The sequence below is a fragment of the Camelus dromedarius genome, chromosome 15 (genome assembly GCF_036321535.1).
Source record: "Camelus dromedarius isolate mCamDro1 chromosome 15, mCamDro1.pat, whole genome shotgun sequence".
Lineage (NCBI taxonomy): Eukaryota > Metazoa > Chordata > Mammalia > Artiodactyla > Camelidae > Camelus > Camelus dromedarius.
In genome coordinates this window covers 19,875,490-19,892,019 of record NC_087450.1, presented here as the reverse complement: position 1 = coordinate 19,892,019, position 16,530 = coordinate 19,875,490, and the positions used below count along the sequence as shown (strand labels likewise).

General features: G+C 35.2%; 1 protein-coding gene across 3 annotated transcripts in view; it reads right to left on the bottom strand.

Moving 5' to 3' along the window:
* The window catches only part of PUS10 (pseudouridine synthase 10), a 55,100-nt gene extending 38,592 nt beyond the window's left edge, over positions 1-16,508 (bottom strand). For 2 of the 3 annotated variants that reach the window (XM_031467091.2, XM_064494466.1), the window contains exons 1-4: positions 16,113-16,183; positions 13,010-13,150; positions 10,029-10,292; positions 9,198-9,284 (exon numbers count right to left, since the gene is read on the bottom strand). In XM_031467091.2, coding sequence (XP_031322951.1) covers positions 9,198-9,284; positions 10,029-10,292; positions 13,010-13,135 — 477 coding nt within the window. In that variant the 5' untranslated portion in view covers positions 13,136-13,150; positions 16,113-16,183. The other variant, XM_010989760.3, reaches the window with a different exon arrangement.
* Between the last annotated feature and the right edge of the window lie 22 nt (positions 16,509-16,530).

Here is a 16,530-nt window from a genome sequence, read left to right as displayed (position 1 = left end):
CAAAAAAATAAATTAATTAAAAAAAAAAAGAAGTTCCCTTTTTCTGAAAGAGTCTACTAGGCCACACAGTCCTAAAAATGAATGGAAAAAAATAAGTTTGATAAGGAACTCAACAATCAGTAAGTAGCAATGTGATAATATGTTACATCTGGTGGGGAAATAGAATTTTAAAGAAAAAGGATTTGCTTCATCTTATATTCTTATTAATTCTGTTATATAATCATTTCTCACTGTAAATTTTAAAGATGCAAAATGCAACACTTCACGAGAATAAAACCATACAAATTAAAACAAAAAACTTCAAAATTTTAAAGCTGCCTCATGTTCTTAACACAGCCTGCTACATCTCAACTACCCACACTGGTGGATTAGCCATAGCAACGTTTTCTTTCTTGCTGCCTCCTCTACCTATACTTAGCTGGTTCAGGCCAAGAAAAAAGCAAAGATAGGAAGTAACATATGCATCTTTAAATATTTAAACATATGTCTGAGTACTCTGCCAACTGCATTCCTAAATCCAGTATACATTATATTATTGTGCTGGTTTTTAGAATTAGCCTTGCTTCTAGTCCAACTTCACCATGGCATCTCATTCCCAGGAATATGACTTATTCCTCCTTGCTACAAGCCTCAGTGATCTCAGGAAAGATTCTTGCTTTATTTGATGCCCCCCCCTTGCACCTGTTCCCCCTAATAGTGAGTTATTAGATCTATTTAATATCTGCTCTGATTCCTTGACAGCTAGGCTTCTGGTTGCTCACTCTAACCAGGACTTGGGTCTAATTGTATGTCATTCATCCTTTCTCCCCTGGAAGCATGTCCCAGCTGTATATTGAGTAAAAGAATCCTGAACTTGCTCCCATGTCCAGTCCCAGGTTCCCCCTCTGATGCAGCAGCTCTGCCGGGATTTATCATTCTTGTGTTGCTTGATCCTTAGTTACGTTCTTGAGTGTATGGCTTAACAAGTAGAGTAGTTAAGAAAAGGCAATGCCCATAGGGCAAGGCTGTTAAGTAAATAAAACACACATAAGTATACAAGATGGAGAGATGGCATGGTTTAAAAACAAACAAGCAAAAAAGAGCATGAAGCAGGGAGACACACCCAAATTTCAATAAATATGACACACTGGGCAAGCTTTGGTTTCCTCTTCTTCAAATGAGGATGAGTGAGATGATTAGTGAAGTAATCCCAAACTGTGAGGCTGAAAAAAATCATCCAAGCATATCTTCTTTCCAATTGATAAATACTGGGAATTCATTAAACTTTCAGAGATTAAAAGGTTAGGAACTCCTGGACTTTCCAGCAGAGATTCTCAAAAGGTATTAATAGATTTATACCTGGGGTGGTGACATGGCCAGAGCTCTGACAAATCACAACCACACACAATATTTTTCAGTGAGTGCTAGATGATTACCAAGGTCTCCTACAGATCTGTGATTCTGTGGCCCTGATAATGCAGGCTTTCACACACTGGTGCTGTGCTCACAGAGGCACACTAGCGGGGTTACCTTTTATAAGGGAGATGGGTTTGAGTTGTTGCATGTCCTCTGAATGGCTTAAAAAGTTACATCCTGTATATGCAAAACATTACCAAGGTTATGTCCCCTCAATTCGTCCATAAGGAGTCTACTGAAAGATCCTTGAGAGGCAGAGACAGTGACTACTATAATTTTGCATGTTTTTCAGTGCCTCGTTCAGCAACCCTGTAAAAATGCTTTGCATGGATAAATGGACCATATAGGGATTGAAGCAAGATCTGACTAACTTCACCAAAATTAGGGCTACAAATTCTGAAAACTCCTTAGTAAGCTCAGAAAGTATGTCGATTGAGTGAACCTTAAGTTTGTATTAAACGGTGGGTAAGAGAGAACAAAAACTAATTTAGGCAGGATGCTGGTCATATAAAATAAAAATTGAAAAGTCATGGAAAAGGAACAAAAAGTAGAAAACACACATGCTAAATCAGAGTCAGGTTAATGAATGAAGACAGCCAGCTCAGGCCTGCACATAAAATATGAACTTGAAAGTGTGGGTCTCTGTACTTGAGGTCAAAGCGATTTTGTCAAATTTTGTTCTATGAGTTAAACATAATTAGAAAAACATTGCCCTTTAGAAAAAGTAAGCACATCAACCAATTACAGAGGGAGAAAATTACTGGAGTATGATGCAATCAAGAAAGATCCTAGGTTAATGACTGGGAGTTTAAGAGAACCCTATATATACATGCAAAATTTTGAATATGTGCATCTTTAGGACAAGGGAGTCATTGCTTTTTTTGGATTCTAAATAGATGATGGTCCCAAACTGGTTAAGAACAGACTTAAGTAAAAATCCAAAGCCTTTTGAATATCCATTTGTCTGAATTTAAGAAAAAACAATTTTATAAATATAAACTGCTACCACAGAAATGGTACTGCTTTTATTTTTGGCTACTTTTCTAGGACTACGTATAATTTATAGAACTCAATGCAAAGCATGGAACTATCACAAAGTATAAAAAAATGAAAGGAAAAAGGTTTTGATTTGACAAATGAAACTCTATATCAAGTTGCATATAGAGAAGTAGTGTTTCACACAACCAAAGTAACATTAATTTATGGAACACCAAATCCATTCAAAGTCAATACTGAGTGAACTGTTTCCCACATGCTGCTCCTGAGAAGTAACAATAAGCCAAACTGATAGTACAATATTGCCCCCTACTGGAGCCTACTAGTAAAGATAAACCTAAAAGAATTAATAAGACTAAAGCGTTTACTTTTAAAAGGCCATAACTAGAATTCCCTTTTCCCATAAATACAAGTTTAGCCTAATATTAGCATAAGTCTGAGTTATTCATTCTATGGTAATTTTAGTGTGGCAGTAATTTACTGTGGTGTAGAAGTTTAGAGGAATCAATCATGAGTATAAGGTGACATTTAAAAATTACTGTAATAAATATTCTAATTAAAACTATATAGGATCTTGAAATTTGAAAGGGCTGAACAAAATCTCTAGTCTAATCAACTACATGGTGCACACCTTCCCTGTATAGGTCTCTGCCAAGCAGTTGCCCAGCCTTGGCAGAAACATTCTGGTGACTGAAAACTCACTATTCCTGAAAAGTCTATCCTGTTCTGGATAATTCCTTATAGCCAAAAATTATTTCCCTCCTGAATATATCTGTCTGGGAGGAAACCCCTCAAGATTTTAAGGAGAGAAAATTCATCCCACTAAATCACGCATTCTCCAAATTAAATAAATCAAGTTCCTTTGGCAGCAGCTCCTGTGACCAGGGTTTAGATGTCTCCCCCATTCTGAATGTACTCACCTTAATGTGTGTTTGTTTCTACTGCTACTGTAACAAGTTACTACAAACTTTGTAGTTTAAGACACACATTTATTATCCTAACAGTTCTTGAGGTCAGAAGTCTGACACTGGTCTTACTGGCATCACTGGGTCAACAGGTCCAAATCCTTTTCTGGAGCTCTAAGCCAGGGGAATCTGTTTCCTTGCCTTTTCTAGCTTCTAGCTACCACTCGTTTTCCTTGGCTTATGTCTCCCTTCCACCAACTTCAAAGTGAGCAACATTGTGTCTCTCTGACCATTCTCCACAATAACCTTTTCCTCTTACCCTGACCTCAGTCAAGAAGGGTACTTTTAAGAACTCATATGACTAGGCTGAGCCCCTTTAGATAATTAAGAATAATCTCTCTCTCTCAGCATCCTTAATCTTAATTACATGTGCTATTTTTCTCTTCCATGTAAAATAACATATTCACAAGTTTTGGGGATTATTACAGGGACTGCCACAAAATGCCTTCCCATTTGTACTGGTTCTCCCTAAAGTAGGACATTCCATCTGAATATGGCACTTCAGGAACAGCCCACACTGAGTAAAACAGGATTGTCATCTTCATCTTTCCAGATGTTATACTTCTAATATCTGGACTAAAATCCAAAGAAGTTATCCACATCACACCCATAATTCTCACTGAGCTATTAACTAAAACCCCTAAGCTTTGTAAGCCTTGTCTATAAACACAGCTCTTAAGCCACTCCAGCCTCATCCTTTACTTGGCAGTTGTTTTTCTAAACCCAAGTATAAGAACTTATGTTTAATCCTGTTCAATTTTATCTTATTAGATTTTCCCTATTCCTGAGATCTTTTTGGATCTCAGTTCTAACCCTTAACTTATGTGCTATATGGCCAACTCTGTTTCTTGCACACCTGTAGTGAGTGTTCCTCAGCATCACATGTTCTATCCTGCAGCACATCAGAAATCTCCCTGAAGTTCAGTGATTCTTGAATTTTAATATGTACACAACTTGTTGAGGGGCTTTTTTGCCCCATCTCTTGAGATTATGATTTAGGAGGTCCGAGACAAGGCCCAGCAATCTGTTTTCAACAACTTTCCTCAAGTGGGTTTCAAGTGATTGATCTGCAGAGCTTTGGGAAAACACTGTTCCATTTGATACCAGACATTAATCAGCTCCTTTTGGGTATGAACAAAATCCATCCAACTGTCTTCACATCTTGCTCATGTTTCCTGCCACTTTTAGGAAGTTACCATGAGGAAAGAAACTTGGTCAAATGACTAGCTGAATTCCAGTCATACTGGTGCTACTGTATTTCCCTGTTCTACCAGTCCTGCTAGCCTATAAAAGAAAGAAATGACACAGACATGATTTGTCCCTAGTGAACTTGTTCTATGTATTGACAACAAAGTTTTCCTTATCCTTACTGCCCACAACTTACTTTTTAGTTCCTGATCCAGAATCTTGCCAAGCTTTTAGAGTCGAGCTCCCCAGTTGGTAGTTAATAGAACCAATTTGCTTTCCCTTTGGAAAACTGGAACTGCCCTTATCTGTCTCCAGTCATTTGGAAAATATGCTTTTAAAAGATCTCAAAGATCACAGAAGCTGCAAGTTCTTTCTGAACCTGTTCTGGAATGTAATTCATGCAGGCCAGAACACCTGAACCCATTTGGAAATGCCTGACTCTCTGGAACTTTCATTCTTCCTTTCCAATGATCATTCTACCCTTTTCGGTTGAAGGTCATATTCCTTGACAAAAAAGGACAGAAGCCAGATAGGATTTCCAGAGTTTGGCTTCTCTATATCATGCATCAGCAGCACACCATCAGTTCCAGAAAGCAGATCTATCCCCTTTTTCATCTCATTCTTGCTCTAAACATAACCTTAAGCACCCCATGTCTTCCCCAGCAATTCTTGCAGGTCTGTTCTCATTAGAGATTTTATTTTCCAGTTGCTATTATAGATCTAAACCTTCTTCTACATTTACATTAATTTGACTTCACCTTTCCTGTATATATATTTTTTTAATTGATCTCAGGTTGGCAAAAAAAATTAACTGCTGGAGTTGGATGATACATAAGGGTTCATTAGACTAGACTTACTACTTTGGAAATTTTCCAAAATAAAAAGTCATACAAATATATAAATACAAATATTTATGTAAATACAGAGAGAGAGAAAAAGAGAGAGAAGAAAGATAGACCCCATTTCTTCTCACTGAGATGTATTTTTTTCCCTAAACTTTCATTTTATTGAGATATGGTTTTTTAAATTTATTTATTTATTTATTTATTTATTTATTTATTTATTTATTTATTTATTTATTAGGGGGGAGGTAATTAGGTTTACATACTTAGTTTTTTTTAAGAGGAGGTACTTGGGATTGAATCCAAGACCTTGTGCATGCTAAGCATGTTCTATACCGCTTGAGCTATACCTTCCTCCTGATAATTTGGTTTTAAGTAAGGTCTGAATTGCACTTTATCTGAACCCCCCAGTCCTTTCAGTTTATCTTCCAGCTGATTCCTATGCCATTTTTCTTTGCCTTTTCTTTGGACTGTTTGAGGTCTACCTATGAAAAGTCTAGGATATATTCTAATTATGCCTGTTTCTCCCTTCCTATCAGGAACACAATTTTTAGAAGGTTATCAATTTTCTTATAGAAGTAGATTAGTTCCCCCATTGTCCTTTAGGACAGTGGTTCTCAAAGTGTGATCGCTGTACCAGCAGCACCAACATCACCCAGGAGCTTGGCAGAAACATAAAGTCATGGGTCCTAGAGAGCCTGGGACACTCTCCAACGACTCCTACACATATTAAAGTTTGAGAGTCACTTTAGGAGAAGAAGCTGTTTCAATTCAAATGCTGTCAGACAATGTGCTTTGAACCAAATGAGGTCTCCATCAAGTGCCTAGGCACCTGGAGTCCTTCATACTACTGAATACCTTTGGGACTATCTTACATCTGCAACTCATCACTTCTTCCTTACCAAGGGGCATACAGCACACTTCCACTCCTGTATCTATGCTGTTTCTCTCTTTTTATGCTCCTCTGGATGATGTTCAGCATCCTTCCACTTGCAGGATCTCAGATGTCAACGTAGGTACATAATTTCTTACCATGTCACACTGTTATATCTCTCCTTTTAACAAATCTGAGTCTTATAAACAAGACATCCTTCCATAGTTACATTCAAATAGTAAGGCCAATTCCAGCAAGTCACCATGATGGCCATGAGATATTTATTACTCTCCTTTATAATCAACTTAACATTCAAATTTTGTATGCTGTTATAAAGACTTTGGAACCTCTAAGTATTATGTCCAGCTAGTTTCCATCCTGTTGTTTTCTGTGAATCACTGGATATTGCCTCCATTTATTCTGCTTACCATGTTTTGTATGATGTCTAATAGGGGTTTGTCTTGTCTTGTTATCTCTTCTTTAGCATATTAAGTCTATAATTGTCCTGACCAGATCAACTAGTTCCTAGGAAAACACATACAGAAGCTGTGCTCCACCCCTCCCTCCATATTCTCCCAAACTCAGTGAACAAGACGATGATTATACTAATTGTAAGCTTTTCTTTCTAAGCTTTTAAATTAGTGCTTTTATAATGATGGTAAATAAAATCTATACTTGTAGCAAGAAAGGGATTGGTAGTGCCAAGAATATGGATGGGTTAATACAAAATTAATAGTTTGATTTTCTTTTTTTAATCCTTTACTTGAGGTCACCACTTTCCTTGCTTCTTTTCCAAACAGGAATATAATAAATACTACCATGTTGATTAAAAAATGATTTGCTTTCAAATCAATGTATCTGTGATCATAATTTTCTTCTTTAGAAGTAGAAAAATGTTGAATCATTTAAATTTACTCAATTGTATATTCCACTCTGAATTATGAGGTAACTAGCATCAATCAACTCCACATAGATCAATGTTTATTTTACACACAGACAAATAAGTGCTAAGTTTTATAAGATCTAAGTTGAAACACCACAACCTAGATTAAACACAGCAATAGAGAAGTCACAGAATTTATGTTCAAAAATACAAGAATATTCTGAATACATGTAATTTGTTTAAATTGGGAAGTGTAAAAAATGAGTTAACTAGTTTAAAAATCAATTTATATCCATCTTGGCTAACATATCTCAACTCCAAAGAAGTAATAAAAGATGGCAGTAAAAGTGAGTTAACAAAACATAATAATAAAATGACAAAGTGAACCATAAACACAATTTGCTGAAAAAAATTTGAGTTGTGGAAATACAAAATTGCAAACCTGTGAATAATTATTATTCCTAACAAATGAGTGGGTAAAAATATATTACTCATTATTACAACAAAAACAATTGAGTCACTTAACACACTAAACTTTGGAAATGTATTAATTTCCCGATAACTGGAATAGTTATGTATTTCTGCTAAATAGTTTGGTGGTTAAAAACAGTTTCAAAAAGCAAGAATAGTTTATGCAAAATACTTCTATTTTTTAAAACATCATCTTCTATTTCTAATACGGAATATAAATACTTCATAAGTATTCAATAAATATTAAGTTAATATTGTTACAATCATCGCGTAAGTGGTAAAAATGGACAATACAAATTTTCATGTAAAAACAAACTTTGAGAGGAAGAGTTTGGTAGTAAGATATATAACCACACTTAGAAAACATACTTCTTATTCCTATTTTTGTTACTCAAACACTGCAACTCTTTGTGAGTCACTTAGCTTTTGAAAGTCTGTTTCTCTCTACCAAAACTGGGCCCGGGAGATGACCTATCAGTGAGAAATGCATTGATAATTATGTTGTTTTGTGTTTTTTGGTGGGGAGAGGTAATTAGATTTATTTATTTATTTTTTAATGGAGGTACTGGGGATTGAACCCAGAACCTTGTGCATGCTAAGCATGCACTCTACCACTGAGCTATACCCTCCCCTGCACTGACAATTGACTAGAAAATGACTTTTAAGTGTTTATAAACCTCAGTATATCATTACCGTCCCCTTTACTTCTTCTATTTGCTCAGTTATCTTGTCATTAACAGAGAAAATATTTAAAATCATTCTACTCTTTTTCACTTCCCAGCACTTCTCTACCATTCTATCCAGCTTCAAGAAGACTTAAGGCAAGCTTCAGCCTTTCGGGGGCTAATAAACATGCTCACCTAAAGAAAGTGGTGGTATGAGATGTAATGTTCTGGTGATGCTTTGGGATTCCTGAGGAAAAGATATCTCATACATATAAGTGGATGGGCTTACCACTCAATGCTGTAATTTGAGATTACAGAGGTCATTCTCCCTATACTACATCCAGCAATATTAACAAAGGTAGTTTTACTTTTTCACATCAGTATTGACACACAAGAATGTTACAATAATGAATACTATTATTTTTTTCACTTACCAAAGGAAAAAAGTTAAAAGAAATGTGAGGTTATTTCTTTCCCTTTTTCTAATGACTAAAAGAGGTGTCACCTTTTTATATTTTACTCCAGGAAAAAGAAAGCTCATCATAATTGAAATGATCTTACCCTAGGACCATTATAAAACACACACATCTGCCCCCAAAAAACCTCTGGAGTTCTCATCAAATATCTTTCTCTGACCAACATGCTTCACACAGAGCTAATGCTCATTGAATGTCTGCTACTGAATAAGGACCTTTAAAAAAAGGTGGCAGTCTCGTGATGAATAAACTAACTTGAACCAATCATTCCTTTTTTCCATCCAGTATCAAGCAGCTATAATGCCATAATGCTTTCAGTCATTTAATAAATACATAAAATGTAAAAAATATAATACATTAAGGCATATCTCTACTTCCCCATTTTTGGAGAAATTTCTATTGTGTACTTCACATATAATTTTATGCATGTAAATGACCTTACCTCTCTTACAGATAGCTGTGGTGGGAAGGAGACTGAAAATACCAAGTTGGTGAATTCAAACCCAGAGGCTCCAACCTTTTCGCACACCTAAAAAAGTATTACACAAAAAGTATTTTTTATTACATAAAAAAGCATTATACAAAGTCTCAGAAATTGCTGAAAATTTTACATTAATCTTCATAACATGAATTTCTGGTCTAGGAGATGACACTGCTAAACTTCCAAACTTTTACCTTTGAATAGGAAACTCACACAAACATCCTGAAATCCACTATTTGCCAACTATGACCCTAAAGACTGATATCATGAGGTGCCAAACAGCCAGAACTCATCTGCAGAACAATCTAGTGAACATCAAACACTTTTCTATTAAGTCACCTCACAATTAAGAAGAGATTTTAAATAAAATAAAGGCAAATATGGCACTTTTGACGCCTGGAAACAAAAGACAATCCCACATTTAATCATGTACCTTCCACAAGGCTGTTCTAACACTTGTCTTTTCCGGACATTAATAGGTAGGACTAAGAGCTTTTCTCTAACTCTTTAGCTATGTTAAACAGCAAAGGGAAAACTGATATATTTTTGTTCAGTTGAACAGTATTTATAACTGAAATTCATGGATATATATTTCATTAACTTTTAGATATGTTGGTAAAAAGGTAATTTGAGAATAGCAGGCTTTGTTTTTGAAAAAAAATTTAGAAAACATTCTAATGATCCACTTGTGTGAGACAGGTTGAAATGAATAGCACTGTTCCTTTAAATATAAGAATTCTAGGTCTTAAAACTGAAAATCTTTACATATTACATATTAATAAAAAAGTTTACCATTTTAACGAAGTCTTTTTCACAGAAATCCTGAAGAATTCCTAGGCATACATTGCATACATTTAAATTTGAGTTCTTGGAAGCAATGCTTCCATCTTCAATAATTGAGATCTTTCCCTCTCCATTTTGACTCAGGTTATCCATCCTATCAATCCCATCTTCCAGTTCTTGTAGTCGAATTTTCTTGGGAGGTGGGTTTGGAACTTCCAAAACTAATTCATCTTTTTCAGTTTCCAGAAATTTTTGTAGTTCATTGAGCAACTCCTGTAAAGTTAATTTTTAAAAAAGGAATAACCCTTTGACAATGTCTGTAAGGGTAAGATGAAGCATGAAAACAGGAATGAAAATTATGACATATCAGATTTATATCAATTCTGGAGCAATCAATTAGTTTTATTAACCAGCATTGGCTTTCTGGGGAATTTAAAAGAGAGTTACTTAACTCCTATAATATATCTGTGAATGTTTTTTCAAAAGCGTTTCATACATCAGTGAAGTTGAAATCCTAAATCTGAGACAGAAAGACTTCATTAGTCTGGTTTGTAGTTTATTAATTTATTAATCTGGTTTGCAGTTCTGTTGTGAGGATCATTCACTTGCTAATTCTAGTAAAACAAATAAACAAAAACAAAAAAAATCCAACTTCTATTCTAATAATTAACAAATAGAAATGCAAACTGAATTTCCATCTTTCCTAGGTTTTTGAATAATCTCACAACCACTAAAACGTCCTATGTACAATATTTAATGTGAAATCTGAACAATTAGACAGATTAAAAGTCTATCAAGTAAAAATAATTTCAAGGCAATTTACTACACAAAAGTAAACAGATGCTGGCAATGCTGAAATCTGGCACCATAATAACAAACCATTTATAGGAATTAATTTTAAAAAGCCCTCTACTACATTCTGGTTTGCCTAGTTTCTGTCACTCTTTGTGTTAGAATGTAAAAAGTGTCTTTCCTAACAAGAAGTTCATACTGCTTGGCACAGGGAACTATATTCAATACCTTGTAGTAACTTATGGTGAAAAGGAATATGAAAATGAATACATGTATGTTCAGGTATGACTGAAGCATTATGCTGTGCACCAGATATTGACACAGTATTAGGGGGTATAGCTCAGGGGTAGAGCATTTGACTGCAGAAATTGACACAGTATTGTAAACTGACTATACTTCAATAAAAAAAATATATATACACACACACAAAAGTGCCATTCCTTTGAAACTGTTCTTATATTTCAGACATTCCCCTCATCTAAATACTCAGAGGACTTTTTCTCTGTTTCATCTAAATTAGTCAGGTTTTATTATTCAGTTGTTGAATAAATACTCGTTTGAAATTCACTCATATTACAATTTACTGACTCTAAAGGGAAAAATCTCTCATTCAAATTTAATTCATTTCATTAAGACATTAGCTCTCCTATTAAATCTTTAGAAAAGAAATACATACTCATACATATATACACATACAGGCATATTATGACCCACACAAATAGGTTTATTGTTACCCAAAATCTATAATGTCAATATAGCATAATATAGATATATGTATGTGTACATATATAATTATATGAATAGAAAATACCAAAATATAAGTATGTTTACCCAGAAAAAGTCCTCAGATATTTTCATGTTTATTTACATAAAATGATACAAACAAAAGTTGATAACACTGTCTTGTTATATATTTAAATCTTACAATATATGTATAAAATAATAGATTATAATGTATTTGAAAGAATGTATAAGTTATACAAAATCAATCTTACTATTTTATAGTCAGAGTGTGTATTGATGAATAAACATAGCATATGTACCATTTCCATTTTTCAAAGAGTTTTCACATACTGTCCCTGAAAATCCTGTGAGGTGGATGTTATCATCATTCCCATTTATAGAGGAGAAAATTGAAGCTGGAAAGTGGTGGACCTGGGATCCAAATCCACGTCTTCTAACTCCAAATTCTAGGCTTTGGATTCAGACAGTTCATATCCTAGCTTGCTCACTTAATAGCTGTGTAACTTTGAGCAGGTTGCTTAACCTCTCTGTGCCTCAGTTTCTTCATCTGAAAATAGAGACAATCATAGTATGTACTTACCTAATAGGTTATCATGAAGATTATATGAGAATTTGACATATAATAATGCTATATGAATAATAATATAATTATTATTTCCAAAATAATAGAAACAACTAATACAAAGGAGAAATGACTGCTATCGCTAACTCCTGGGCAATGTTAAAAAATTATAAGGAACTGAGTATATGTATGCATGTGTTTGTGTGTGTATTCGTACTGTTTATATAAGTACATATTTACATATATAATTAGTATTTGCCTCTAAATAGAATATCACTATTAGAATAAAACATATTTCATAAAATGTTATGTATTTTATGTGAAATACTGTATTAACTGTCAAAGCTCTCTGTATATTACCATAAATGTCAAAGATCTCAGTATATTACTTTGTTGTTATTAATAGCAGTTAATGATGATAAGCATTTACTTCTAGAGGGTTGTAAATACATATTTGTAAATACAAATGGTAATATAGAAAACAGGAAAAGAAAAAAGGCAACCAAACCCACAATGCTTCCACTTAATAGAAGATCTCAGGACTATCACCCACTCCTGTTACATCTTACTAATATCTGGTGAAAAGCACTATTTTGTGATATTCTGTCTAGATGTTCTTTAGGAAAGGTATATACAAACATTAAATGCACCAGGGAATTGCTCCACAAAGATCCCACTACATTAAATGTTAGATATAATCACTTAAGAAGGAACTTACATTTATATGGTTATAACAATCCTCAAATTACCATTATCAGTAATTATTTTATTATAGTTTTTTAAAAATTTAATGAAGAGTTAAGAACAGATATATACCCTTAAATATACAGATACTGATTTCAAAATAGATAATCTTTTTTAACTTTAAAAAAGAAAGAAAGAAAGAAAATACCTTGTAGGGAAGTTTGTATGGTGCATGAAAATCCACACCACAGAATCTGAAGATACATCTTGGACAGGTACCAGTACTGAGCAACAACTGAGCCACACGCTTGTTTTCTTCAGTCAGTGGAAACATATTAAATAATTATAACTAGAAAGGAAGAAAAAGTAAAACTAATGAGCATCTTTTGTGTTTTACTTTCACAAATATATCATCACCTTTAAGGATAACAGTTTATATTTGAAAATCAGTTATTTGGTACTCTCCAATAATGTCCCTTTCACTATAACCATATTGAAATATAAACTTGAAGGCAACTTCTTAGATGCATCAGGTAAGAGTTTCTAGTTGTTCAGGACTTTAACATTCTAGATTATGATAAAGTGCATCAACATAACTAGATTAATCAAAAGAAATAAAAATAATATTAAAAATGGCTGTCTCTGAAGAGGGTAGTGAAAACAACAATACAGAGTGAAATTTTGCTTTTTATTTTGTACCACTCAGTACTGTTTGAGAACACAAGAGTAATAAATTCAATAAACTTTACTGTTAGAAATTAAAAATTAGTTTGCTAGGAAAAAAAAATAAAGATTATTCTACACAATACTTAACTGACTTTAATGATGGTTAAGCAATCAAGTATGTATGTATGTATGTATTTAAGGGAGAGGTAGTTAGGTTTATTTACTTACCTAATGGAGGTACTGGAGACTGAACCTCATGCATACTAAGCACACACTCTACCACTGAGCTAGACCCTCCCCTGCCCAGGTACTTAAAACAAATTGATCACTATATCCAAAAACATCTATTTTACTTTGATGAAAAAATAACTAAATGACAACCAACTGTTACAAAATGAGAAAAATCTGCTTCCATCATGCACAAAACTCCAACAAAAACAAATTAAATGCAAAATATTTTAGAGTAATTATTGTCAAAAATCTTTTCAATTTGAACAAACTCACTTAGGAATAAATACTACATAGATAATGGAGGGAAATCCAATATAACTCTCTTGCTGCCAGGAAGGAGAGGTAGTAAAAATTAAATTACTTAATCATTTCTTATGGCAAAAAAAAAAATCTGATTAATGAATGAGCTCACATTACTTTAAAATGAGGAACTACTGGTATTTCATAAGGCCATGATTGTATGGTACAGTATGGTATGACTATAGCCATACAGATAAAAGACTGGCACCTTTAATTTGCACAGTTTTGTAATTCAAATGAACTTGCTTAATATTTTTGGGAGGGTGAAGCTCTTTCCAAGTGCTTACTATGATGACTCTTAGAATTAGTTTGTGTTTGCTAACTCTTTAAAACCCACTACTTACTTGCAAGTTTCTAAATGTTTGTGGCCACTTATGAAGAGTAGATCCTTGACACGAAATAATCGGAAAGACAGGTAGATAGTTCTATGGAACTCTTCACCATAAAAATCAGTTTAGCAGGCCGACTATAAAAACAGATTGCCTGTGCCTGGGTTCTAACTCAGACGAACAAGTGAGTTGGAAGGGAAGAGAAGAAAGCATGGCTTGTATGGACACACCAGTGAGAACTTTCAGACACACAGATTAGGAAACATTGATTTAGGGTTGCCTAAGTAAATTTGAGCTCCAGAAAGTACAGAGTATGTGGAGAACACCCTCTACATAATGAAAGTGTGTGGTGATTATTATTTATAATAATCTGAAATCTTCTTCTTCTTAATAGTCTGAATCTCTTCCCCCAGCCCATTTAATCTGCTAGTTTGATGGTGAAAAGAGGTTGGGATTCTCTGAGGGGCTGATTATCAGCCTTTAAAGTGTTTTCCTGATTGCATTCCCCTCACAGAGAAACTGTCTCACCCTTTTAAGTTCTCTTCTCTCCTTTTCATTAGCTGAGGTCAAGGATTTCATTTAATTCAGAATTAACCTTTAACTCAGAAAGAGAAACAAATAACGCTCCTGCGCAATAAATAAATTCATGAGTAAGTACTTTAAAAGGGTACTTTGTATCAAAGACTTCCCCGGAGACTTTAGTTGTATTAAAATGTATTCTTTTCTCCCCCTGTGCCTTAAAGACAAGTATTTGTTTCTCCAGTAGTTTCTGTCGAATAAACGTAGCATGCTAGTCAATAAATGACACATTACAATATGTTGGCTCTGAAAACTTCCCAAACTTGTTCAGAATTAGGAAACCTCCCGTCTTGAGTAATTTAAAGAGGTCTTTAAAAACAACTACAAAAAAAACCCCTCTCTTCCTTATGTATGTGTTAATAAAGGAGTGGACTTACAAACCTCTCAAGATCATTTTCACCTACAACAATGTAGAGACTTCTAAGGCACGTTAACATTATTAGAAAATACGTTATGCCTTAAATTTGGTTGTTTCATCTCGGTGTACAGCGCTGAAATGACAGGATTTCGTAAGACATCAGAAATCAGTTGTTCTATAATCAGATTTATTTCTTTGAAGGAAAGCCCTGAGAAATGCATTCTATGCTGTAAGGTTTTCATTGTTGGTTGCCTTTACGACGTTTGCTTTTCATTTACGTGTTTATACAAAGAACTGTAACAAGTCATTGCAACAGAACCTCTTCCCACGTGTCAGGATCCCTACCGGAATCCAGTGCCTTCTCCACAAACTAGCCCCGTCTCTGATTTACTAGAGAGGATGGATTTTTTTTTCACCTCTCGGTTGATTACAGAAACTATTGCAAACAGATAATAAGCGCGACATGTGAAAACCATTAGAATAAGGAGGCTGAATCTCACATCCTGTGATCTTTTAAAACTTATATCTATTCAGAAGGGTGTCATTCGTCTTGTGGGGGTGGGATGTGGATTTCCAAAGAAGGGGGCGCTCATAACTTCATCGCGCTACCGATACTCTCAGCTGCGGAATCTATTCTAGACTTCTGGAAAGTTCATCCCCAGCTCTAACCTCGAGTCTTTGGGCAACCAAGCAAGCCCTTCTCCCTGTCAGTCGGGTTCAAGAAACTTCCCACTCACCCTTCCTTGCTAACAAAGCCACTCAGGCAGGAAGGAAACGATCCCCTCCTTCCACACCTCTCGTGTACCCAGTCTGCACCCCCCGCCCCACCTCAGACCTCCCTGCCTCACCTTCTCCCACGACGCTGGAGCCTGAGATTTAACCCTTTCCAGCCCTCAGAGGGAATGGGGAAGACTAAAGACAACGCACCTATTGCGTCTAGCTATTATGTTCCCCGAGGAAACGAGAGCTTTAGAACGAAAGTACCAGCTCCTTCACGCGAGGACTGAGTGGACTCTCCCCTACTTGTTTGCAGGTTAATCAGTCAAGCTGTCTGGCTGACAGCCTCCTACCCCACCTCCCCCGCGGGTGGAGGAGTGCGTGGGGGTAAAATTACTCCCAGCCCAAGTCCGAGTTGTCCCAGAGAAGCCTCCAAGGGCCTCCAACGTCTAGGTCATTGTAGCCGCTGCCAGAAATATCGATGAACTCTCACCCTCGGGTTCAGAACGGAAATTCTTCCTAGGGCAAATAAAGAGAGCATTTCTTCCC